We start from the raw sequence: 22,597 nt of genomic DNA, 5'->3' as shown, positions 1-22,597 counted from the left end.
TTGACTTTAAGACTGCGTAATATTGCATAATTACTTCGTCCATGATCATCGTCGATCGACAAGGGCGAAAGGCGATTACGACTGCTTACTAATATTAATGCCTATCCCAGTGTTTCAATTAGCTTCGAGGCCAATAGCCACTGGGAGCAGCATCGACTTAGTAAAACAGGTATTGTTGTACTAAATCTGAATTTAATGGACTTTATTGGTTTATGTTGCTGTTTTGCAAATGCATCGCATGACCCAGGGGTCAATATTTCTGTTATCAGCTAGTCCATAATAGGACTAGTTGTTACACCGAGCTGTTCCGAGTCGCTGATTGGCCCATCGCCTGGACGCGCCTCGTGTCGCGCCACGGCCGAGCGACCTCAGTTCCTCCAGGCTGTTTTACACAACAGTCAGAGCATTTCTCAAGGCATCCATGACGATAACTAACTCCAGAGAGACATTGCCAACGATGAGGAACCCCCCCGGATACATCGTCTAAATATGCTTTGCGTCGATGTCTCGCAATAACCTTCAAGAACATCTCTCTTGGTTACTCCGAGCAAAGCCCTACTCTCCCCGCCATCTCGACTTGCCACTTGCTGAGACGACGACTGGGTCGACGAGCAACTCCCAAGAACCCGCTTCCGTCTTATCAGGAGCTCCGTTTGAGCCTTCTAGAACACCGCTCTCCAATTTGGTACCGGTTAACCAGGGTGAGGATGCTATTCTCGAGCCCGTCGGACCAACAGCGAATCAAGCTGTCGAAGAGACCGGACAGGAAATGGCGAGATTGAGATACGACCCGAATTTGACTCCGAAACCGAAGCTGCTAGTCCAACATACGCTGGGCCACTCCGAGGAGAGACCCCATGCACAACCTTCTCCCACACCTCGCAACCCAGAACAGTCTGTCAAATACCCGGACTTGGGCGGTTCAAACTACAACACACCGTTCAAGACCCTTTCTTCCGATATCCAGTCGATCGATCTTACTGGGGATAAGGATACGGAGACGAAGAGACCGTCAACGGGAAACAAGCGAAAGAGCGATAGCGGAAGTGATTTGATCGTGAAGAAGGCTCGCACATCCCAAGATCTCATTCCGGCCTCCACAAGGGTGCTGGTGAAGCGCTCTGATGAAAAATTTGCTCCGATTGAAGACCTCCTCGATGCTGGGGAGGATTCGGGCTATTCGGGGTCTCGGTCCGACTTGGAGCCTCAGAACCAACAGGGTGAAAAACCTCGCCTTCAGAGCAATGGACCAGCCTTTCGCCTTCCAAATATGTCGTCGAGGATACCACACACTCAGGCCCGTTGTCGTTCTCCTCGACCACACACGCCAGATGTAGAGGGCGGCTCCCCGATACGAAAGCGGCGGGAACAAACACCGGAGAATGATGACGGATTTCAATCGCGTGGCGAACCTGAGCCAAACCCTGCAATGGTTCCATCCACAAGTCCTGTAATCAGGTCCCAGGTTCAGCATGCTCAACCCAGCCTATCGCAATACTTTCGAGAGCCAGGGTCATCCCACCCACTCCCGCAGTCCGATGTTCCTCAGGACCGGATCCCGATGTCTGATATAGACGGTAGTGTCGTCAAGGCGTTCTTGAAATGGCCTCAGGAGAAGCTGGATCCGATTATCACCGCAGCTTCTGCGAATACAGACGCTATTCGTTTAGAAATAATGGGCCACTTCGAGGGAAATGAAGCCGCCACGGAAATCCCGCTCGTGCTACGGCAGCGATTGAACGTTGCTAACCAGAAGAAAGCGCCGTGGGCAAGGCTGAATCGCCTACGGAAAGAAATTACGGAGGGTCTACACAAGAAAGCGGAACTCAAGGCGAGCATCATGCAAGCTGTGGACCGAGGGCAAGAGAAGTCCATGTTCTTCTCATTGCTCGATGAGAATGAATGCGTTACGACGTCGATTCTCGCCCAGAAAAACGAGATCCTCCATTTACTCCATGTAACAGAGTTGTATGATCAGGTAAAAGCAGGACTCCAGGTACCAATCTCGGATACTCCCCCATCGAAAGTCGTGGTTGCATCCACCCAAGCACCAGTCCCAGTCCCTACGAATCCAGTACCCACATTTCAGAGGTCATTCTCAGAACGGGTGGACCAGACCCAATATCGAGGACAGTCAATGGAGCTTGCTATACGAGGCTCTCAAGAGCAACGTCACTCGGCCCCAATAGCCGAAGTGGACGAGGATATGGATTGGGACGATGACGACCTCAATTTCGAAAGACTCGAACAAGAAAAACGCATTCCATCAGCCCGGAACACGAACTTCCAAAGTAATATGGCAAGTCCCCCGATGAGACACGACGGAGATGGGTCATACTTTAATGCTTTCGATGGAGGGGCTCCGAACTTAGACAACGACGGTCGCTATCAACCCAATGAAGGGGAGTATCAAGGAGGCCGAGAGGTGTTTGGTGATACATCTGGGAATCGCCTTGAACCACCGCCTTCTACCGACAGAGGTTCGAAAGGGAAAGCCAAGGTCAAATCCCCGAGTTCTTCTAAACGCCAGGACCTGCAGGGAATGAACTATCCGTGGTCGGAGGACGTAAAACATGCGATGTTCGAAATATTCGGGCTTACCGGGTTTCGACCGAATCAACTGGAAGCAATCAATTCCACCCTTGCTGGGAAAGATGTGTTCGTCTTGATGCCCACCGGAGGCGGAAAATCTCTGTGTTATCAATTACCCGCAATCATCGCCAGCGGCGCTACCCGAGGAGTGACCCTCGTGGTCTCGCCCCTTCTGAGTTTAATGGAGGATCAGGTCATGCACCTGAAAGCACGCAAAATCAAAGCGGATCTCCTCTCGAGCGACAAAACGAAAGATGAAAAGAGACAGATCTATGCGTCCTTGTCAGGCCCGAACCCGGCGAAGGATATTCAAATTCTTTATGTCACGCCGGAAATGGTGAGTCTCAACCAGGGATTCATCAGTACAGTGAAATCGATGCATAGTCGGAAGTGCCTTGCACGGATTGTCATTGACGAGGCCCACTGCGTCAGTCAATGGGGTCATGACTTTCGGCCGGACTATAAGTCGCTTGGCCAGACTCGAGAAAACTTTCCAGGTGTCCCATTAATGGCTCTCACTGCCACCGCTACCAAGCAAGTTGAGGCGGACGTAAAGATCCATTTGTCAATGGAAAGTTGCGAGACGTTCAGACAGAGCTTCAACCGGCCGAATCTGTCGTACGAGGTGCGGAAGAAGACATCCCTCCCAGCAGCGCTGGAGAGCATTGCTGAACTCATCTGTGTCACATACCCCGGCAAATGCGGGATAGTGTACTGCCTGTCCCGGAAGAATTGCGAATCCCTTGCGAAAAGCCTGGCATCGCGGCCGTATAACATCGCAGCGACTCATTACCATGCCGGTATGGACAGTTCCGACCGAAGACGGGTCCAAATGGCGTGGCAATCGGGCCGGTACAAGGTCATCGTCGCGACCATTGCCTTCGGTATGGGCATAGACAAACCAGATGTACGATTTGTCATCCATCACTCCATTCCCAAGAGTCTTGAAGGCTATTACCAGGAGACGGGTCGCGCTGGACGAGACAATCGCAAGTCAGGCTGCTATCTCTATTACGGTTATCAAGATGCGCCGACTTTAGCAATGATGATCAAGGACGGCGATTCTGGGTCTTATGAACAGAAGCAGCTTCAGCTTGAAAAACTACGTGCAGTGGTACAGTACTGTGAAAACATCATAGACTGCCGTCGCGTCGATGTGTTGCGGTATTTCGATGAGGTTTTCCATGCAGAGCTCTGCAATAGGTCTTGCGACAATTGCCGAAGAAAAACAAAGCGAGAATCGCGAGACTTGACTGAGTATGCGAAAGCTGCGTTGATGATAGTCAGTCGAGGCGCTGAAGACAACCTGACATTGGTGCAATGTCTAGATGTGTTTCAAGGCAAAGCGACCCCCAAGGTCAAGTCAAACGGATGGGATCAGATCCAGGGCTTCGGTGCGGGTAAAGACTTGGTTCGAACTGTGGGAGAGCGGCTTGTACAGAGACTTCGCATTATGGATGCCATTGAGGACAAGCAAAAGACGGTCAAGATCCCTCGCAAGGGCAAAATTGTGCTGCAGTACATAGAGGTACGTACAGATTCGTTCTAACATATGTGCATGTGCTTACGGTATCACAGCCTGGCCCCAAGTATCACGATATCGTCAGCGGCAACCAACGCGTTCTTCTCGACGTTGAAGTCTCGACAATGCCCAAGGGGTCCGAAGCCACAGCACCAAAGTCCCTTGCTACCGGAGTACGGGGTGTGCCAGCATCAACCAACGTTTCTTCCCCCGTTCGGCCGAAGCCAAAGCGCAAGGCACCAAAAGCGGCGGAGAGGGAGGACTCCGATGACGACATGAGCTTCCATCCCAACGGTTACGCGCGGAACTCTTTCGTGGTGGGCGATGAAGATACCGAAGAGGACCAAGATTCGGACGGTTTCGAGCCCATCCGTGTGGCCGGAAGACAAGAGTATGCAGTCGAACCTCGCTTGGGCGATCCGATCACCGCAGACGACCAGATGGGCCGGCTCAACGACATCCACCGCCTATACGCGGACGAGTTCGTTGAGGAGGCAGGAAAACTCTGTAGGAATCTGGTGATCGAGAAAGACTTGCGTGTGGTTCCGTTCTCGGACACCGTGCTTCGACACATGGCGATCCGATTCCCCCGATCCCAGGACGACCTTCTTCGCATTCCCGGAATTGAACCACGAATGGTCGAGCGGTTTGGAGAGCGGTTCCTGGCCTTGATTACTCGCGCGAAACGGAGCTACGAAGAGGCCATGAGCGATCCGCATACCGCTGGGGAGGATGACGAGGTCTTCGATCCGAACCATCGGCACGTGATAGATCTCGTCTCCGATGATCTGGATGACTCTCATGACTCTCATGACCCTCACGATCACGATGATCCTTATGACCCCGGAGAGTGGGGAGACATGGACTTGGACGATCTGCGTCCCGTAAACACCGATGACGAAGCCAGCGTCACAGAGACGAACGATTCCGTCGAGCCGTCGCTTTCTCGTTTCTTCCACACCGAAACCGCCGGCCCATCTCGCCCGCTTCCAAAGAAGCAGGCCGAGTTCACCGGGGGTGGAGGAGCCGCGCGTGGGCAGGGACGGAAAGTATCCAGCGTGACCTCGCGACCCCGAATCGTTTCCAAGGGCAGGGGTTCAAAAGGCAAGAGCAACTGGAAGGGAAAGAAGACGAGCAAGGGGTACAGAAATTCCGATGGGGGGAAACAAGGGCGCTCAAGGAAGCGATCCAATGAGCCGCAAGGATCCAAGGCGAGAATAGATACGATGCCGATGTAGAACCATCGTCTCGTGGGAGACGTGATGGACTGATGATTAATGTCAAATAGCTGGATTAATTCGACCAGATGTTCACCTAACTTTGATTGCTAGCCACACTGCGGCGTTTATCTAACTGTGGAACCTCTATGCCTATGACGGTTAATCATGGCGCTGGCACGTTAGAAATTTGGATCGGAACTTTGTCCCGCGCGCTTGAGCCTTCAGGGAATGTCCAGATGGAGGCATCAGGAAAGACGTGCTGTTGCTCTTCGGCGCGACGGAGAGAAACGGAGGTCTTCGTCAACATTAGAACAACGAGAGAAGGGGTAGGACACTGGGATGCAAACTTCTCGAATCTATGGATCTTGAGCTTTCATTGTCTCGTCCAATCATATGTATGTCTATAAGATGAATTGCTTTTCACTTATCGGTACCGCGCGGTCTATTTCACCCTTGCAGCGCAGTCATCGCTCACCAGCTATCCGAAACGGCTCGTCTATTGTTTCACAAGCAAGCTATGTCCGTCCATCTCGGCGGGCGTGTCCAGTCCCATACATTCCAAGAGGGTCGGCGCAACATCGCCTAGTACGCCGTCGGTTTTCTTCAAGCTCCACCCTTCGGGAGCGTTGGCCATGACGAAGGGCACCTCGTTCGTGGTGTGAGACGTCTTCGGCGTGCCTTTCTCGTTGATCATTTCCTCCGCGTTACTGCAAAAGGTCAGTGAGGATCCAGGACAGAGTATACAGCAGAACTTACCCATGGTCCGAGGTGATGAACAGGACATATCCGGACTTCTTGCACTGGTCGTAAATCTTCCCAATCGCCTTGTCCGTCTCCGCGCAGGCCACGATGGCGGCCTCGTACACACCGGTATGGCCCACCATATCCGGCGGCGCGAAGTTGTTCATCAGGAACTCGAACTTGCCCTCCGCGATCCGCTCGCAGAGCTTCTCTGCGACGGCCATGGCGCTCATCTTCGGCTGCTTATCGTAGGTCGCGACCTTCGGGCTGGGGATCATCTCGCGCTCCTCGGCGTCGAACTGCTTCTCGACGCCTCCGTTGAAGAAGAAGGTGACGTGGGCGTACTTCTCCGTTTCGGCGACGTGGCACTGCTTGAGGTTCTGTTTGGCGAGCCACTCGGCCAGGACGTTGTCCATGCGCTGCGGTGGGAAAGCCACGGGGAAGCTGTAGCGGACGTTGTACTGCGTCATGGTCGTGACTTGGGTGTTTTTGGGGTAGGGGAAATCCGGCTTCGGCGAGCGGTCGAAGTCGCCGAGGAGTTGCGTGACTTCACGAACGCGGTCGGAGCGGTAGTTGAAGAAGAAGAGAGTATCGTCATCTGAATGAGGATCAGTAACAGTCATGCCAGATCTTGATCATAGTTACTTGCCTTGCACTCTTCGCTCAGCCCCACCAACAATGATGGGCGTCAAGAACTCATCCGTCTCACCCTTGGCATATCGATCCTGAATCGTCTTCAGAGGATCGTCGGACGGCTCTCCTTCGCCAACAACGATGCCCTTCATACCAACTTCCACGCGGTCCCATCGCTTGTCACGGTCCATGACGTAGTAGCGGCCAACGACAGTCGCGATATCACCAAGGCCGATCTCTTTGGTCTTCGCGATCAAGTCCTTCATGTGCCCAGCGCCGGACTTGGGGTCAGTGTCACGGCCATCCCCGAAGAAGTGGATGAACACTTTAGGAATGCCAATCTCTTTGGCTACCTTAAGCAATGCGATGAGGTGGTTGATGTGCGAGTGCTGTTCCCTGTCAATCTCATGTTCAGTTCGTATATCGAGGACCGGTGCATACCACTCCGCCATCCGAGACCAGACCAAGAAGATGTAGTCTACCATTGCCATCCTTGGCACGCTGGAACGACTTGACGATGTTATCGACCTTGTTCATCAAGCCCTTCTTGATGGTCATATCAATTCGAACGACCTGAGAAGTGTCAGTTGCTGCTCAATACGCATCCATATATCGCGTACGCACATCCTGCCACACCACTCGTCCTGCGCCAATGTTCAGATGGCCGACCTCGCTGTTGCCCATAAGACCTTCCGGAAGACCAACAGCATTCGAAGACGCCTCCAACGTAGTATATCCTTGCGCGGTTTTGGAGCCGTCTTTGGCGAAATCGTCCATATATGGGGTTTCGGCGGCAGCAATCGCATCGCCCTCCGGAGGGGAGGATTCGACGGGTACGCCCCAGCCATCGATGACGACTAAGAGTGAAATCAGCCACTAAGTTCCTTCGACATACGGAGGTGGATATCGAGCAATTGGATCCTTGAACGTACTCAAAACCGCTTTCTGATCAACTTTAGCCATTGTTGAGGTAAGCTTGCGCAGCAGATGAAGCTTCTGTATGACTTGATGACGAAAAAATGTCAAGACGACCAATGATTTTGACACGAAATCGGAAATCCACCGGGTTGACAGCAGAAGAATACCTTGGAAATTCCGCTCAATCGGACAGAATCGGGGATTGAGATTGCTTCTCTCTCATCAATTGACGAAAGATATCTGCACCATTGACACGGTGACACCCCACCACCGTCCACCACCGACTCAACAACTATCAACCCCACGTCATTTTTACAGGTTGTCCAGCCACGAAAAAAGTAAACATCAGCATCAACTGAGCCTTTCCTCCACACGAGACTAATCCAATTTATCATACTCCGTACTCATTTTCCATTGAGCCACTGGCCTCTCACAACGAGGCGCATCCTCCAACATGACGACCTCTCACCAAGACTCCCCCCTCTCCATCCCCCCCAACCCATCCACCCCCGACCCCATCTCCTCCCTCCCCAATCCCGCCCTCTTCGACATCATCCCATCTCTTCACACCCTCCTCGCCCGCATCCTCCCCACCCCCTCCGGCCTCGCTCCCCCAAAAGACCCCTCGACAACCGCGCCAGCCACATCCACGACCGCCCCAACCCCACAAACCCAGCTAGCCACGCAAAGCCAAACCCAACACGCGACATCACAAACCACAGGGTCACAGCCCACCGCCGACGCGTCCGCGGGAGAGACGTTGGAGATCCATCAGTTGGCGGCCGCGACATCGGAGTTGAAGGTGCGGCTGCAGCGGGCGCGGGCGGCTGTAAGGGCGTTGCCGGACGTGGAGCGGAGCGTGGAGGAGCAGGAGGGGGAGATTGGGGAGTTAGAGGCGCGGGTGAGGGATCTGAGAGGGGTGTTGGAGGAGTTGAGGCGGAAGGCGTTAGCGGGGGTAGGGGAGACTGGAGCGGAGGACGGGATGGAAGGGGTGGTGGTTACGTCGGTGGAGGTGAGGGAAGGAGTGTGAGGATTGGGAAGAGGATGATGGAATACACGGAACACATGGAACACTTGGATCATGAAGAGGAGAAACCCTCGAGTCCTGAAGAAGATATGCGTATGAGATACATTCGGAGAGGAAAGCATAGTCAACGCGTCAAGTCCTGGTGGATGCGCAACCATGATGGTGCGATCACAGAGAACTGGCTGGAGGTTTACAGACGCTGTCATCAGAAGCTGTTGAGCATTACGCTTCCAGTTATTTGCTATCTGATTAGCTGGTTAAGCAGTTACGGCGTCATCCGTAAATATCATATCGTGGTTGACACTAGTATCTCATATACCCATTAACCCGTTCCAAAACTCCGGTTCTTTCCACTGGCAAAAACCGGACTTTCTCCTGTGCATGAAGTGGAGTTGCCTCCAACGATGTTGAATGCTTTTTGAGACCGGCCAAACGCGCCTTGGATCCGTTGAAATGATCCAAAGCCCCGTGTCGACTAGACTAGAAATGCTGAAACTCCCCCCAAACTAAGAACTCCGTCCGATCCCTCGTATCGGCCACGCATCGCGGGAGAGTCGAGAAGAGACAGACTTACACTGGCAGCGGGAACGATCCGGCCCACCCTGCGATCTCTGTCTTCAGCTGCGCCAGCTCCGGTACCTCACCGCTCGCCACCTTCTCCTTGAAATCCTTCAGCTTGTTCTGCCCCTTTGGTAGCTCGGCCTGCACCTTCTGCGCCAGCTTGATGCAGGTATCGATATACCCGGCGATGCGAACGAAGTCCGCCTCTCCCATGCCGCGGCTGGACATGGCGGGCGCGCCGATGCGGAGCCCCATGGGTGTGATGGCGGACTTGTCGCCGGGGGTGGTGTTCTTGTTGCAGGCGATGTTGACCTGGTCGAGGACGGCCTCGACGCGCGCGCCCGCGCCGTCGAGATGGACGGGCTTGAGGTCCAGGAGAACCATGTGGTTGTCCGTACCGTCGGTGACGAGGACGTAGCCGAGTCTCTTGAACTCGTGTTCGAGGGCCTTGGCGTTCTTGACGACCTGCTCCTGGTATTGGCGGAACTCTGGGGTGGCCGCCTGCTTCAGGGCGACGGCGAGCGCCGTGATGGTGTGGTTATGCGGACCGCCCTGGTGGCCGGGGAAGACGGAGAAGTTGATCGGGCCCTCCAGGTCGTACATGATCTGCTTGCCGGACTTGTCGGTGCTGCGGACACCCTTGCGGAAGAAGATCATGGCGCCGCGGGGGCCACGGAGCGACTTGTGGGTCGTGGTGGTGACGATGTCAGCGTACGGGAAGGGGGAGTCGTGGACGCCGGCGGCGATCAGGCCGGAGATGTGGGCCATGTCAACCACCAGGTAGCAGCCGACCTTGTCGGCGATTTCCCTCATGCGCTTCCAGTCGATGGTGCGGCAGTACGCGGAAGTACCCGCGACGAGGACCTTAGGGCGGTACATAAGCGCGTTCTCCTCCAGGCGATCATAGTCGATGATGCCCGTCTCAGGGTTGACGCGGTAGGGGAAAGTTTCGAAGTAGGTGGAGACAGCGGAGATCCTAAGCCTTGTAAGCTAGCCGAAGAGATAATAAAGTAGAAGAGAGAACGCACTTCCGCTGAGGGGTTTGGTAGCCGTGGCTCAAATGCCCACCATGCGGCAGATCCAAGCCCATCAACCGATCATGCGGCCTCATGATGGCCTGGTAGACCTGCAAGTTGGCAGGGCTGCCGGACAGAGACTGAACGTTGACTCCCCACTTGTCTGACTCGACGCCAAAGGCCTTGAGAGCGCGAGCCTGGCACAGCAGTTCGATCTCATCGATGTGCTCGTTGCCACCATAGTACCGAGCGCCGGGGTAGCCCTCGGAGTACTTGTTCGACATGGGCGAACCAAGGGCATCGTAGACGGCGCGGGAGGTGACGTTCTCGGAGGCGATGAGGAGGATGGACTCTCGCTGGCGCTTGATCTCCTTCCTCTGTGGAATGGGTTAGCGAAATTTTCCCGGGCGCATTGGGAGCTCCAGAAGATACTGACCATAATCTCAGCAACATCAGGATCCAAGTCGACGAGCGACTTCTCCATCAGCTTCATCAACGTTAGCAATGTCCTTTCATGAATGGTACCTCTCAAACGTCTCTTACCTCCTGATGGGACTTTGAGAGCACGTAAGTAGACATTGCGATGTTCTCGAGATCTTCCTTTTTAATTGAAGATGTGTGATTCTCAACCTTGCCAATCGATTCTGTATATCGAAAATGTAGCTGCGGATTGGGCAATGATGGACTCTACAGAAGGATGGGGAGGGCTTATGGAAACCTTTTGTATGACACCAGGACACAAGCCCCCCGCCATTTCGAAAAAATTCGCTTTGCGGGTCATCCCTGTCACGCTGTCGTGCGAAGTCGGCGTCCGTCGCGCATCGGATTCTCGGATTATCATTTGATATTCCGTACGAGCCAACCGGAGTCCAGAGTCGTTCATCGAGGGTTTGTTGGTTTTGTTCAATTAAACATGGTCCGAAGGAGACAAATGCGCTTGTAATTCGCTACAGCCAACAATTAGGCCTGACCGCCAGGCAAGCCTTCGACGTCAACCGTCAGTCCAGTGACCGCCAACGCCCGTATCCCAATATATCTGAATAGTAGTACATGCGATGCTCCGAACCCGTCGTCATCGGAGCACCCAGGGTAGAAAGACAGTGAACGCAACTCCATCGCCAAGAAACGAATCAACCCATCCAACCTTAAAGACTCAAGACTCTGCCTCCACCAACTCTTCCTCCTCCCCCAAAAACTGCCTCCGCTCCCGCTCCCGCTCCAACATGCTCCGCAACTCCTCATTCTCCGCCTTTCCCTCCTCCAACCGCTTCCGCGCCCCACTCCGATCCAACAACCGCGCCTCCCGCTCCCCCTTCAGCCGCCGCTCCAGCTCCTTCAACCGATGAATCCACCGCTGCTCCGACGGCTGCAACGCCGAGTTGACTGAGTACGCCTGCCCCCCGGACCCCTGCCGCGAATGGCCCGGTACTGTGCTGGTCGGGTCGAATGACAGCGCGTCCGCGGCGTTGGCAGAATGTGCGCGGAGGAGCGTGTTCGCCATGCTGGCGCGGGACGTGTCGCGCGACGGCGGCGACCGTGGCGCGTAGGAGTTGTGCTGCTGCGCCTGCTCTTTTTGGAACTGCAGGTCCGCGCGCAGCTGCTTGTTCTCGCCTTTGAGCTTGAAGATCTCGGCGTGCTCGCTTTGCGTGCTGCCTCGGGACCCGGTGCGAGTCTGGCGCGTGGTGGCGGTTTGGACTTGGATAGTCCGTTCGAGTTGGTCGAGTCGCTTGACGCGGACATCGAGGGTGTGTTCGAGGGTTTGGTAGTCGCGCCAGAGGTCTTTCTCGATGGTGCGGATGCGTTGGCGGAAGCCGCCGACGATGCCTTCGACGGTCTTGACCGCGAGGATGATATTTTTGTTGAACCCCGGGAGGTTCCGGTTGATCTGCTCGACAGAAGGTAGGGCTTGCCCGTCGATGAGGCTGTATTTCTGTGCCCAGTCTGTCCCACAGAGGGTGGAGAGGCGGTTCCATAAAGCGAGCAACAAGTTGTTCCGGTCGAGGAGCTGATCGTGAAGCTGCTTCTCCAGAGTGTTGATCCGCTTCTTATCTTGGCTGCGGGTAGTCTCCAACTCCAGCATCCGCGTCTCGTGGGCATGCATGGTACGAGACATAGTCGCCTGACTTCTCTGGACTTGTTCGAAGTGCTGGCGATCCTGTCTTCTCGCCTGCCTCTCCTTCTCCAGTAGATCAGCCAGCCTTCTGCCTTCCAACCCAGTGCTTTCGAGGAGCACATCTCGGTTGCGAAGAAGCCGTTCTTTTTCTGCGAGATCGCTGCGAGCTTTGTCTAGCTCGGCGACGGCCGTTTCGAGATCGATTTGAAGGTTGTGTACGTCCTGTAAGTTCGGCGTTAGAGGTACACTGCATGGAAAGAAATGGTGAAAAACAAACCTGAAGCAAACTCGTCCTGGTACCGTCCAAGTCGCCTAGAGCTTCTCGTAAATTGCGCTCTAGCTCCTCCAGCTTTTCCTTCCAGGTGCTGGCCTCAACTTCCTTGGTACTGAGGCTCTTTCTAAGCTTCCTCACTTCCTCCTTGCTCTTCGCAAGTTGGGAATTCAAGTCGCTTAAGACCTTCTGCACCTCCTGTTTCTCCTGGCTATCAAGGATCTCCCTTTGCTTTCTCTCTTCGCGCAGGCGCTCTTCAAGCTCTCGGAAGCGGTCTTTCTCTTCCACGATGTTTGCGTGCGCAGCAGTAATGGCAGCCTCCAACTCGCCAATCTTGATCTTGTCACCCTCTTGCTCTTCCCGAAGGAAGCTGATCTCGCCTTGATTCGACTCAATCTGGACTTCCAGCCGCTCATTCTTTCCATTGACCTCCCGTAGTCGTTTATCGAGCGTCTCTAGCTCGCGATTCGCCTCTTCGACCTCTGCCTCAAGGCTCTGGATCCTCCTTCGCGCGGCTGCTCGATCGTCCTCTAGCTGAATGAGCGACTCGGTAACATTCTTCATCTCGCGCTCGAGCCCGGCAAAATCTTCGTTCCTGCCCTCCAGCTCCTGCAACACCCTCTGTGCCTCCTGCTCCTTGTGATCGAGATCCTCCTCCAGACGATCGATCGTCTGCACCGCCTCGTCCCGCAACGCCTCGCACTCCCCCTCTTTTGCCTCTAACGCCGTCAGCAACTCATCCCGCTCCACCGACAGCGCCTGCACATCCTCACTCAACTCCTCCTTCTCCTGCAGCAGCGCCGCGTTGTCCCGCTCCGCCTGCGACAGGAAGTCCAGATGCGCATTGAGCTCCCTCTCCAGCTCCTGGTTCAGCATCTTCGTCTTCGCCGCGTCGTCGCGCGCGTGCGACAGCTTCCGCTCCCACTCCTCGCGCTCCCGCTCGTTATCGCTCACCTCCGTCAGCCGCGTCGCGCCGCTGGCTCGGCTCGCGGATCGTGGCATCCCCGCGCCGGATCGCTCGTGCCCGGCCCCGTGCATCGCGTTGCCGGCGCGAGACACGGATCGCTCGAAGATGCTGTCGCCGGCCACGCTGCGGCCGCCGTGGATGGCGGACCCGTCGGTCACGCGACGGGCGGCGAGCTTGAGATCTTCAATCTCGGCTTGCAGGCGTTCGCGTTCGCGGTTGCGCGAGGTGAGCATGGAGGTTTGGGCGCCGAGGTCACGGCGCAGTTCGGCGTTTTCGTGCTGGAGTTTCTCGACGAGAGTCGATGAGGTGGCGACGGAGCCATTAAAGTCTTGGCCGTTGGGTACGAGGGTTTCGCCGTCGACCGGTTCGGAGGGGTGGTTGGAAGTGGTGGAGACGTGCTTGTGGTTGCGGATGTTGTAGGTGGTGCGAACGTTGTGGTTGTTGGTCGTGTTTTGGGTGTCGGCCCTCAAACGGCGCAGTTCGTCGCGGAGCTTCTGGGTGTCCTCATCTGCTTGTTCGCGGCGGGCGGTCTCGGCTTCCAGAAGGTCTTTCCACATCTCCTGTAATATAGAGTCAGCATATGCTATCCTTATCAACGAACTGGAGTAAATTACCATGGCTTCTTCCACCCCCTTGCCGTCGCGCTCTCTTCCAGCAGCATCCGCAGCTTGTACGTTCTTGATATAGTCCGCCATCCTCCTCTTCTCCACTTCCTTCGCCATAACATCTTCCCTCAACTTCTCTGTCGTGATCTCCGAATGCTCCAAACATTCTCTGAGGTACGTGATCTCGTCCTCCAGAATGGCCGTCTCGGTACTTTCCTCGGCCTTCCGGTCCTCCTTTCCTTGATTCGCTGCCTTCACCGCCGCCTTTAACTCTCTAACCTCATCCTCCAGGTTCCTCGCGCGTCGCTCAGCTTCTCTCGCCCGTTTCCGCTGCGCCAGACTCTCCTTCTTCTCGTTCGTAAGGTCGGTATGCAGCTTGACATTTTCCTGCACCAGCTCCCGCACGCCTTCGTCGCTTCGTCGCTGGAGCGCTTGATCGAGAAAATGGATTTTCAACTTCAGGTCGAAGTTCTCTTTGGACAACTTGTCGATCTTGGAGTTCTGCTCCTTGAGGGTTAGAGTGTGTCGAAGCCCCGTACCTCCGCTAGTCGTGCTCATCTTGCCAGAGGTCCCAGGACGCGGTGGGTCTTCTCGTGCATGCCGCTCACGGAATTCGCGGGCCACTGTTTCAGGGACCGTGATGTTGCTGACATGTTGCGCAATGACCGTGTCTGTGATCCCGGCACCATCATTCACCGCAGTGCCAGGTCGTGGTGTCAAAGGGGGTGTGGCAGACGGCGACCTAGATGTCTCCCGCTCTTCGTCCAGCGGCTCAAGGACGCCATCACGTGCACTAGATAGTTCAGAAAGTGCGCTTAGGCCGCTGATGTTGCGGTGGAACCCTCCAGGACCAGGCGAATCGCTGTATCCGCTGACGCTGGAGATCCCAGACACTACACTGCCCATGCTGGGATGGCGAGACAGATCGGTTGGGCGGATTGCGCTGCTGGAAGACACTGCACCGCCGGATTGTAAGGCATAGTCGGCACTGAGTGTTGCCTCGCTGGGGGCATCGCCAGAGAGGTCGGAGTGGGCAATAGAGGATGTAGAGGAGCGTTGAGAATCTTGGCGCGAGCGGAAGAAGGAAGGACGGGAGGCTGTAAGTGAATCTGTCGAGGACATTTTCGCTGGTGTCGGTGCTGTCTGAATGATTTGCGGATTCGAGGCGTTCGTTGTGTCGGCAAGAATGCGCGAGCTTCCATTGTCCGGGTCCCCTGAAGGATCGTTGTCATGTGAAGGAGATTGTGTTTGTCGCGGGTGTGAGGTGGGCGGTCTTCGATTGTCATATGAATCTGTCGCAAAGGGTCCGCGCGAGTGTGATCGTTTCGCAGCAGCGGCAGCTGGTGAAGAAGTCAATTGACTCAGATCCAATGTTGACGTTTCTTCTTCTCCTAGCGCGGTAGGGCGAGTATCGCCCTCATCTAAACCGCCGGTTTCCTCACGCAGTTCTTGCATGATATCATCGCCAGCCGTGTCATCGGCAGCACTTGATGGCATTTCCGGCTCTGTTGCCATTCCAAAGAGATAGGTGTCATCCTTGCCTGGTCCTTCCACTTCGTCTTCCGCCGGGGGTGCAGGGTCTGGCAAGAAGCTTGATTCAATATCCATTAGCTGTCTCTTCATGTCGCGCTCGACTGTCGCGCTCATATCCACCTCACTTCCGCCCGACTTCGGGTCAAGGATACTGTCTTCAACATGCTGCAAGTCTTCATCGGAGGTGGTAGGTAGGGGAGGGAGTTCCAGTTCTGAGAAGTCGAAGTCGGGGTCTGATTTCGCAAGATCCTCTGCCGGTGCATTCGCCGACTGCGACAATGCCGACCGATGTGAAGAGTTCCGCGCATGTCCCTTGGTCCCAGATGCTTCGATTTGGTCTTCTTCTATGGCATGCGCATCACCTTCCAACGCGTGCGCATCATCTTCCAAGTGGCTATCCCAATCTCCCAAAGAATCGCCTACTCCTTGCGCCCTGGCAGTGGCCGTAGCCATGCTCGACGCGGGTGGTTGCTGGTCGGTCTATGTGTTGAGTTCGATTGTTTGGGTGTCTCGTGGACCAGTTCGGGATGCAAGTTTGCCAGTTGCGATCATCGTCCGCCAGCAGTCGTCAAAAGTAAGAAACGATAGCAGATCTGAAACCCAAGGAAGGTTTCGAAGGGTCGGTGGGGGACGAGACAATATTTACCTGCTGTCAGCACACAAAAGAGATTCGAATGGTGTACTACATGTACGCTGCAGGAGAAAGTTACATGAAGTCCGACGTCCTCTCCTTCAGTCTAAGACAGTAAATAGACCACAGGGATGGCGTCCTCGGCACCGTACCAGGGAAGCGCGTTTTCAGGGGTCTTGGTATTATACCGGGTAAGTATAAATTACTGCGTAGGACGGTACGGTACCTCCGCATTACCAGCACCAGCCACCAGACAACTTCCTTACCTTAAGGAATACATTAAGGAATATCTAAATGGACACCAGGACTCAGGACTCAAGGAAAGATTCACGAAATATGAGTATAACAACTGTCATATCCTTCTGGTTGACCTGAGTCGATCCCAGCATCAGAAAGCCCTTGCTACGTAGTATGTACGGCACAGCGCCACAATGTTGGCCTCTACATCCCTTCAATCTCTCTTCCCCATCGGTGCCTTGCTTCCCGACGGATCTTGGATGCAGAGGCTCAGTGGGTTCAAGACTTCGTCCATGAACCTATTATTCTTATCAATGTCTTGCTGCATTTTCGTCGGCGCGCCCCCAGGGATTGGGTATACCCCTCGCATGAATTGCAGCTGAGAGAAGTCCGTCCCCGGGAATCGATGCCACACCCTACAGTTCACCCAACTCGATCTCGCCCATCAGATATCGTCGCTGCGCCTCAGTTTCCATCTCGTCAGACATCGACGTCGGCCACCCGGGCGGATTGTCTCTTGTTCGGCGGCCGCTCGATATTCGACCGCCAGCCCGTCGCCCGCACTTCGTTCACCACCCGCGCTCGCGTCTCCGGGTCCTGCCAAATTGCCTCTTGCTCAGGTTGGAAAGGGTGTCCACCGCAGTAACCTGAATGAAGTGAGAACCAGAGTGTGGTTATCGCTGGTCGGCCCGCGAATCGATACACCTGGCTCACTATAGCTTCACCGTTGGCCATCACGTATTATCATCGGGATCTAGAGGCAACGTGAGGTAGTATCCTTGCGCCCCTTTTTAACGGCTCAGACCAACGACATCAGAGCGGTCAGATGCCTTTGTGGCGAACTCAACGATAGGGCACATCTACGCAAAATGGCCCTGCGGTAGTTTGGGAACGACACGGTATTCGATCCTTGATCTAGTTGTCGCTAGCACTACAAAATGTCTAGAGTCTCTTAGAGTCGAGATCTCGTACCGTCGTACCCCCTTGATATTTTCGTCCAGTGCCTCATCGCGTTTTCTCATCCTCCTGTCTACCCCTCTGTCCATGCAAGTCGTGTGCTTCTTTCGTTTTATCAGCCTTCCAAGCCTTCCATTCAACTACCCAAATGAGTCTGGTTTGGGTCGCGGGGACCTCCATACGTGCGATTCACCTTTAGGCTCTTGCCGATATCGATCTTCAACTGACGACCTGGTTCGCTCCCCCTGGACATCAGGATCGTGGACAAGCACTCCGCTACCAACAGCCTGGGCATGCGTTCGGTTCATCACATCTTCCCGGTTCTGGGAACAGTTTGAACACTGTTTCTGGTATACCCTAGTGGCTGTGAATCTCTCCCGCTCGTCGGACTCTGCAGGATAACCTCAATTTCATAGAATAGTCCTGAAATGTTCTCTACAGGCCAAATATCCAATACATTGTCTATTTTGAGTAGGTCCCTTGTTTGCAATAATCTTTCTTCCAGACCTTTCCCGTGCGACGAATACTAGCGAGAGCGATGAAGTTCAGTTGCAATACGGATACCTTCGTTTCTCGAGATGGTTTCTGTCATGACCAACCGTGTCACTGGTAGGTTCCTATTCGCCGCATTCGCCGGTCGTTTTTGTCTAAGCCCTACGCTGGCCCCTGACTATTGGTATTTGAGAGGGTTCAAGCCAGGCACGATGCAAAACTATGTCGACTAGCTGGGCTTTATGGCATACGACTTCCGTAGGCCTTAAGATACATATGCCCGCGCCTTAGGATCCAAATTCAGTCAGCAGTTACGGGTTGTGACGGATGGATGCGACACGAACGGGGAGAACAAGAATCAGGGGGGATTTTGGAGAGCAATTGTTTGAAGTGGAGGATTGATCCAAACGCATCATAGGGCCTTTTCCTATGATCCACGTGGATCGTTTTATCAGTTCGTTTGTATATTCCCTCATGGATCCGACATCAATCGTCATAGAGCAATCTACTGTCGTCTCACTACTTCTTACGTGCCGTTCTGACAGAACTCCCCGTTACTTGAAGCATTGCAAGAAATTCAACCATAAGTACGCCACTCATTGGACGTAGTTTGTATTTGGTCCATCTCCATCATCACCACTCTCCCGGGCGGTATATCGATATTATGTATAATCATTACTGGAACACACATGCAATGCTCCATCCCATGTCCGACGATTGAATTGATTTCCCTGTAGCAGCCTTCATCCATAACCGGTTCAGATATTTCCACGCCGTACCCCTTATTATTGCCGATTCCTAGCTGCCATACCCTACCATTATCGAAGCGCTGCCACGCTCGAAAACCGATTCAATTCCATGCCCATACAGTAGTCCCATCCTTTTTCCGCGAAGATAGAACAGGGACGGGCAACAAGAAGTGACTCGCCAAGCTAAGACCCAAGGTGATGCGAGAAGTTGCGCCCACCATGCTCCCATTCGAATAGAAACGAAGCGAGGACGAATGTTGACACCGCGAAAACCCCGCGGATCCGAAAAACGAAACGAAGCGGAACGAAACGAAGCGGAACGAAACGAAGCGGAATGGAACGAAACGGAACGAAACGAAACGCCGATGAAAGTTGTATGCCGCTCGCGCGAAGAGAAAGCCGCTCGCTGGTTACGGCTTTCATATGTACCGTAAAACCCCGTTTTAAGCTGTCTATTGATGCGGAACGCCGGGATGTCTGAAGACCGATAAAAATCAAAGGTGAGCCGCTCAGAACCGAAGGGATTGGTGATGGCGGGAGGGAATAATGTATAGGGTTGGAGGGTATTTCGACTCGCAACAACAGGTAGGAACAACGGCCGGTATGAAAGGGCGGTTCGATGGTCGATGGTATTGGGATCCGAGCGGAAACAGCTTGGTTCGAAGAAGCGGGGTCCTTAATTCAGAGGCTCGGGACGTCTCGGCTGAGAAAGAGCACACTGGGTGTACGAGGAGCTTCACAAAAGAATGTCGGCAGAAACGCAGGGCGAGTGGTCTTAATGGGAGATGATTACACCGAACCCATCCATCCAAGCCCCACAGGAGCCATAGACGCCAGAGATCTGAAAGTTGGCAGGGGGGACGAGTCGATGCCTGTACAAGTTGTTAGCATCATAGCGATATGAGTCTCGGCAGGACGATTCGTAAACATACCCACTCCCACCAGTCGCGTTCCCAAAGATCTCACTCTTTCGGCCCGACGTGGCGAGGATCTGGATCCCGTCGATCCACGCGCCCGCCCTCACATAGAACCCGAAGAGCTGCTCGGCGGACCGAGTATCGAACTTGAACTCCGAACCACCGGGCTTGCCGCCGCGCTTTCCGAGCAGCTGGCTCGTGGAATCCTCGTAGCAGAACTCGATGCCATCGACGGAGTTGCCGTGGTAGATCTTGATCGACGTCATGAACCGATTGGGGGGGATCACCGAGTTGAAGACGATCTCCCCGGCCTCGGAATCGGGGAGCTGCGAGTGGCCGAGCTTGCTGCCGCGGAAGCCGTGCGATGTTGCGTGGCGCGTGAGGTTGCTGAGAAGATTGCTCTTCGTCGGACTGCCCTTCATCAGTTCAACACGAGAGCTCTTGGAAGCAAAGTTATCCCAGTCGATGGTGTGCTCGTTCAGCGCAATGGAGTGGATGGACACTTTGAGTTTCGACTTGCGCCTGCGGGAGGGGAGCAATTTGCGGAGTGCGTCATCCGTAAGGTGGTAGGATTTGGGAAGGTAGTCGGTTCTCTGCACGTCCGTAAAATCCAACCAATGATGGCAGATGTCGTCGCTCTCGGTCCGGATCTCGATGAAACAAATGCCTGAGGTTGCCATAATGAGCGCCTCGCCTTCTTTGATACAGAACGTTTGAATCCCGGAATCGGCATTCGCCATGGGAGGGTCTTTCGGAAGCCGGAAGCTTGGATGATATCGGAATCGAAGGGCGTCAAGACGGTGCCATCCGCACTCATCAGATGGTTTGCAGATGTACATGCCCTGCTGCTTGGTGCGGGTCGAGAAGGCTTCGCGGGTTAGGAATGTCCGATGAAGTCGGGTATAGTCGCGCTGCATGACGCCGGACTCCTGATGCGGGCAACCGAAGAGGTGACCGACCTCGTGCATGTGAGCGCCGATGCCAATATTCGCCGCTTCCCAGCTGCTGCCTGCTTCCCCTGCGTCGTTGGCGACATGAGCGGTATCGGTTCGCGTGCAGTCCACGAGCGCATTCGGGACTTCTTCGATCGAGGACGGGTAACTTTGCAGACAATGCGAGCCGAAGATGGCGAGGTTGACATCCCCAGAACATCCTCCGAGAGCCGCATGGGCGCGGATCGTCTTGACCTGCGGATCCCAGTGAGAATCGAGGTACATGCACGACACGTAGATCTTCTGGCCGTTTCGAGGGCGAAAATATTCCCGAACCGCATCGGCTGCAATGTTAAACAGCTCTGACTTCTTGGTCGCCTTGGCATACTGCTGTGCATATTCCAGATCACGGAGCTCTGCAACGGTTTTGTCCACACGAATGACATGCACCGTAGCCTGGCTGCGCATGACGCCCGTCTCGTATTCCTGCAGGGAAAGGCTGCTGTGTAGCCAACTCTCCTCGAATTGGAATGTTCGCCGTCCAAATCCATGCCGGTGCATCTGCTCGGCCGTAAATGCTTGCCACATGTATGCCGCCATCCGGTATTTGCGAATTGCAACATCCAGATTATTGCCTTCGCCCGACACTCGCGCTGGAATGGCATCGTACGTTCCCGGAGAATCGCTTCCCAGGAGCATCACCAGCTGTAGAGGAGGGGATTCCGGAGGAACGTAGTAGATCATGAACCAAGATTCGTGCCCTTTTGTTGTTCGGCTAGAACCTAGAGAAGGGTGCGAGCCATGAGAATGACGGGTAGGCTCAAAGAGGAGAGTGATCTTGTTTGGTCCCGGTGTGAGATGGACCAGTGCCTTGAACTGGGAGTCCTGCACCTTCCATTGTGTTGCAGGAAACGAATCCTGGTGATGTGTAACTTTCAGTTGTCCTCCTTGGGGTCTCGCGGATAGTTCGTTTGGGTTCTGGCCAATCTGTCCATTGATGAGGAGCACCTTCTGGTAAACCTGCTCGCCAGGTCGGGGTGAGCTGATTCTGGGCGCGAAAGGCCCACTCGCTGCGGCCATTCTCTCTCCCGGAGGAGGACCACCAGCGACAGAACCCTATATGATGTTAACGTCTATATGTCTAATATGTCTGTATCCCGGAGAACTCACAATCACGCTATTCCGATTCGAGGAGAGTGTTGGCTTCGAAGGAAGGGGAGGAATTGAGTCGTCGTTTGGTCGAATTGTGATGCTACCCGATTCACTCGGCGTTGCAGATGTAGGAGTCGTCATTAAGCTCAGACTTGAGGAAGAGGATTGATGTAGGTCTCCAGCGGCAGCAGGGCGGGGCGTGTTCGAAGAGTCGTTGGAAGAATTACCTGAGGAATTGTCGGGAGTGTCGTATTCGTTCAAAGAGGTGGTGGAGCGGTTCAGGTTGGCTCGAGATCTCCTCCGCAGATCGCGGACGGATTTGAGGATTGAAGGCATGATGGAGAAGGTGCTCCCCGGGCTGGCAAGGCAGCGATCGGGATGTGTTAACCGGGTGTCGTCTGGCGTCGCGTCGATGGTGTTGTTGAAATCGCGATATTATCAATCTTCTAAAGGTAAACGAGGGAACTGGCTCTCGCCTTGGCACAGACGTTATTCTGTCCACAGCGTAGCAATCGCGAGCCGCAGGTTGATTGCAGGCTTTGCAGGCGCCAGGAAATACAAGCTTCTGGTAGCACTAATGATCCTATGACGAAGGTGGCGGGGACGAAGTGGAAACGAATGGACAAGGTCTATGGCAATAGCTTAGGTCCTAACGAAGGGCAGGAGTGGAGAGGCATGAGAGGAAGAAACAGGAATTAGGAAATGATGTGATGTGGACGGTATCAAGATTCAAGGGCAGATATCGACAGCGATTGAGCGGCTCGCTGACCCGCAAAAGGAGCATAGGTAATACACCGGAGGTGAGAATGGC

The 22,597-nt window shown here is 54.5% G+C and overlaps 6 protein-coding genes across 6 annotated transcripts; 2 read left to right on the top strand and 4 right to left on the bottom strand.

Moving 5' to 3' along the window:
* Positions 1-2,542: 2,542 nt before the first annotated feature.
* Positions 2,543-5,352, top strand: P152DRAFT_399533 (ATP-dependent DNA helicase; the record flags this gene model as incomplete). The annotated part of the gene is made up of 2 exons (XM_033676521.1): positions 2,543-4,120; positions 4,171-5,352. The coding sequence occupies 2 exons, from the start codon at positions 2,543-2,545 to the stop codon at positions 5,350-5,352; spliced, it is 2,760 nt and encodes a 919-aa protein (XP_033532892.1).
* A 351-nt stretch (positions 5,353-5,703) lies between these two features.
* On the bottom strand, positions 5,704-7,956 carry P152DRAFT_459661 (2,3-bisphosphoglycerate-independent phosphoglycerate mutase). Its single transcript, XM_033679731.1, has 6 exons — positions 7,641-7,956; positions 7,333-7,565; positions 7,150-7,281; positions 6,725-7,097; positions 6,091-6,673; positions 5,704-6,041 (listed from the first exon to the last, which is right to left on the bottom strand). The coding sequence occupies exons 1-6, from the start codon at positions 7,669-7,671 to the stop codon at positions 5,831-5,833; spliced, it is 1,563 nt and encodes a 520-aa protein (XP_033532891.1). The 5' UTR covers positions 7,672-7,956; the 3' UTR covers positions 5,704-5,830.
* Positions 7,957-8,080: 124 nt separating this feature from the next.
* On the top strand, positions 8,081-8,656 carry P152DRAFT_483153 (uncharacterized protein; the record flags this gene model as incomplete). The annotated part of the gene is made up of 1 exon (XM_033681927.1): positions 8,081-8,656. One exon carries the CDS (start codon positions 8,081-8,083, stop codon positions 8,654-8,656), a length of 576 nt encoding a protein of 191 aa, XP_033532890.1.
* A 567-nt stretch (positions 8,657-9,223) lies between these two features.
* Positions 9,224-10,809, bottom strand: P152DRAFT_399391 (serine hydroxymethyltransferas-like protein; the record flags this gene model as incomplete). The annotated part of the gene is made up of 4 exons (XM_033676511.1): positions 9,224-10,190; positions 10,243-10,607; positions 10,667-10,717; positions 10,774-10,809. 4 exons carry the CDS (start codon positions 10,807-10,809, stop codon positions 9,224-9,226), a joined length of 1,419 nt encoding a protein of 472 aa, XP_033532889.1.
* Positions 10,810-11,383: 574 nt separating this feature from the next.
* P152DRAFT_399641 (uncharacterized protein) lies at positions 11,384-15,308 on the bottom strand (the record flags this gene model as incomplete). Its single annotated transcript, XM_033676528.1, has 3 exons — positions 11,384-12,565; positions 12,621-14,141; positions 14,196-15,308. 3 exons carry the CDS (start codon positions 15,306-15,308, stop codon positions 11,384-11,386), a joined length of 3,816 nt encoding a protein of 1,271 aa, XP_033532888.1.
* Positions 15,309-19,384: 4,076 nt separating this feature from the next.
* P152DRAFT_67182 (uncharacterized protein) lies at positions 19,385-22,368 on the bottom strand. Its single transcript, XM_033683156.1, has 3 exons — positions 21,805-22,368; positions 19,718-21,750; positions 19,385-19,657 (listed from the first exon to the last, which is right to left on the bottom strand). The coding sequence occupies exons 1-3, from the start codon at positions 22,120-22,122 to the stop codon at positions 19,561-19,563; spliced, it is 2,448 nt and encodes an 815-aa protein (XP_033532887.1). The 5' UTR covers positions 22,123-22,368; the 3' UTR covers positions 19,385-19,560.
* Positions 22,369-22,597: the final 229 nt, after the last annotated feature.

The sequence above is a fragment of the Eremomyces bilateralis genome, assembly GCF_010015585.1.
Source record: "Eremomyces bilateralis CBS 781.70 unplaced genomic scaffold P152scaffold_14, whole genome shotgun sequence".
Taxonomy (NCBI): domain Eukaryota; kingdom Fungi; phylum Ascomycota; class Dothideomycetes; order Eremomycetales; family Eremomycetaceae; genus Eremomyces; species Eremomyces bilateralis.
The sequence above is the reverse complement of the archived record's forward strand: the minus strand, read 5'-3'. Positions and strand labels throughout refer to the sequence as shown.

Excerpts from the sequence above, each read along its gene's own strand:
- P152DRAFT_459661 (XM_033679731.1), bottom strand. The coding sequence starts at position 7,671 with ATGGCTAAAGTTGATCAGAAAGCGGTTTTGA. Across the intron at positions 7,282-7,332 it reads GACGAGTGGTGTGGCAGGAT|GTCGTTCGAATTGATATGAC; the intron begins GTGCGTACGCGA and ends GACACTTCTCAG. Across the intron at positions 6,042-6,090 it reads TTCATCACCTCGGACCATGG|TAACGCGGAGGAAATGATCA; the intron begins GTAAGTTCTGCT and ends GACCTTTTGCAG.
- P152DRAFT_67182 (XM_033683156.1), bottom strand. The coding sequence starts at position 22,122 with ATGCCTTCAATCCTCAAATCCGTCCGCGATCTGCGGAGGAGATCTCGA. Across the intron at positions 21,751-21,804 it reads CGAATCGGAATAGCGTGATT|GGTTCTGTCGCTGGTGGTCC; the intron begins GTGAGTTCTCCG and ends AACATCATATAG. Across the intron at positions 19,658-19,717 it reads AACGCGACTGGTGGGAGTGG|GCATCGACTCGTCCCCCCTG; the intron begins GTATGTTTACGA and ends CAACTTGTACAG.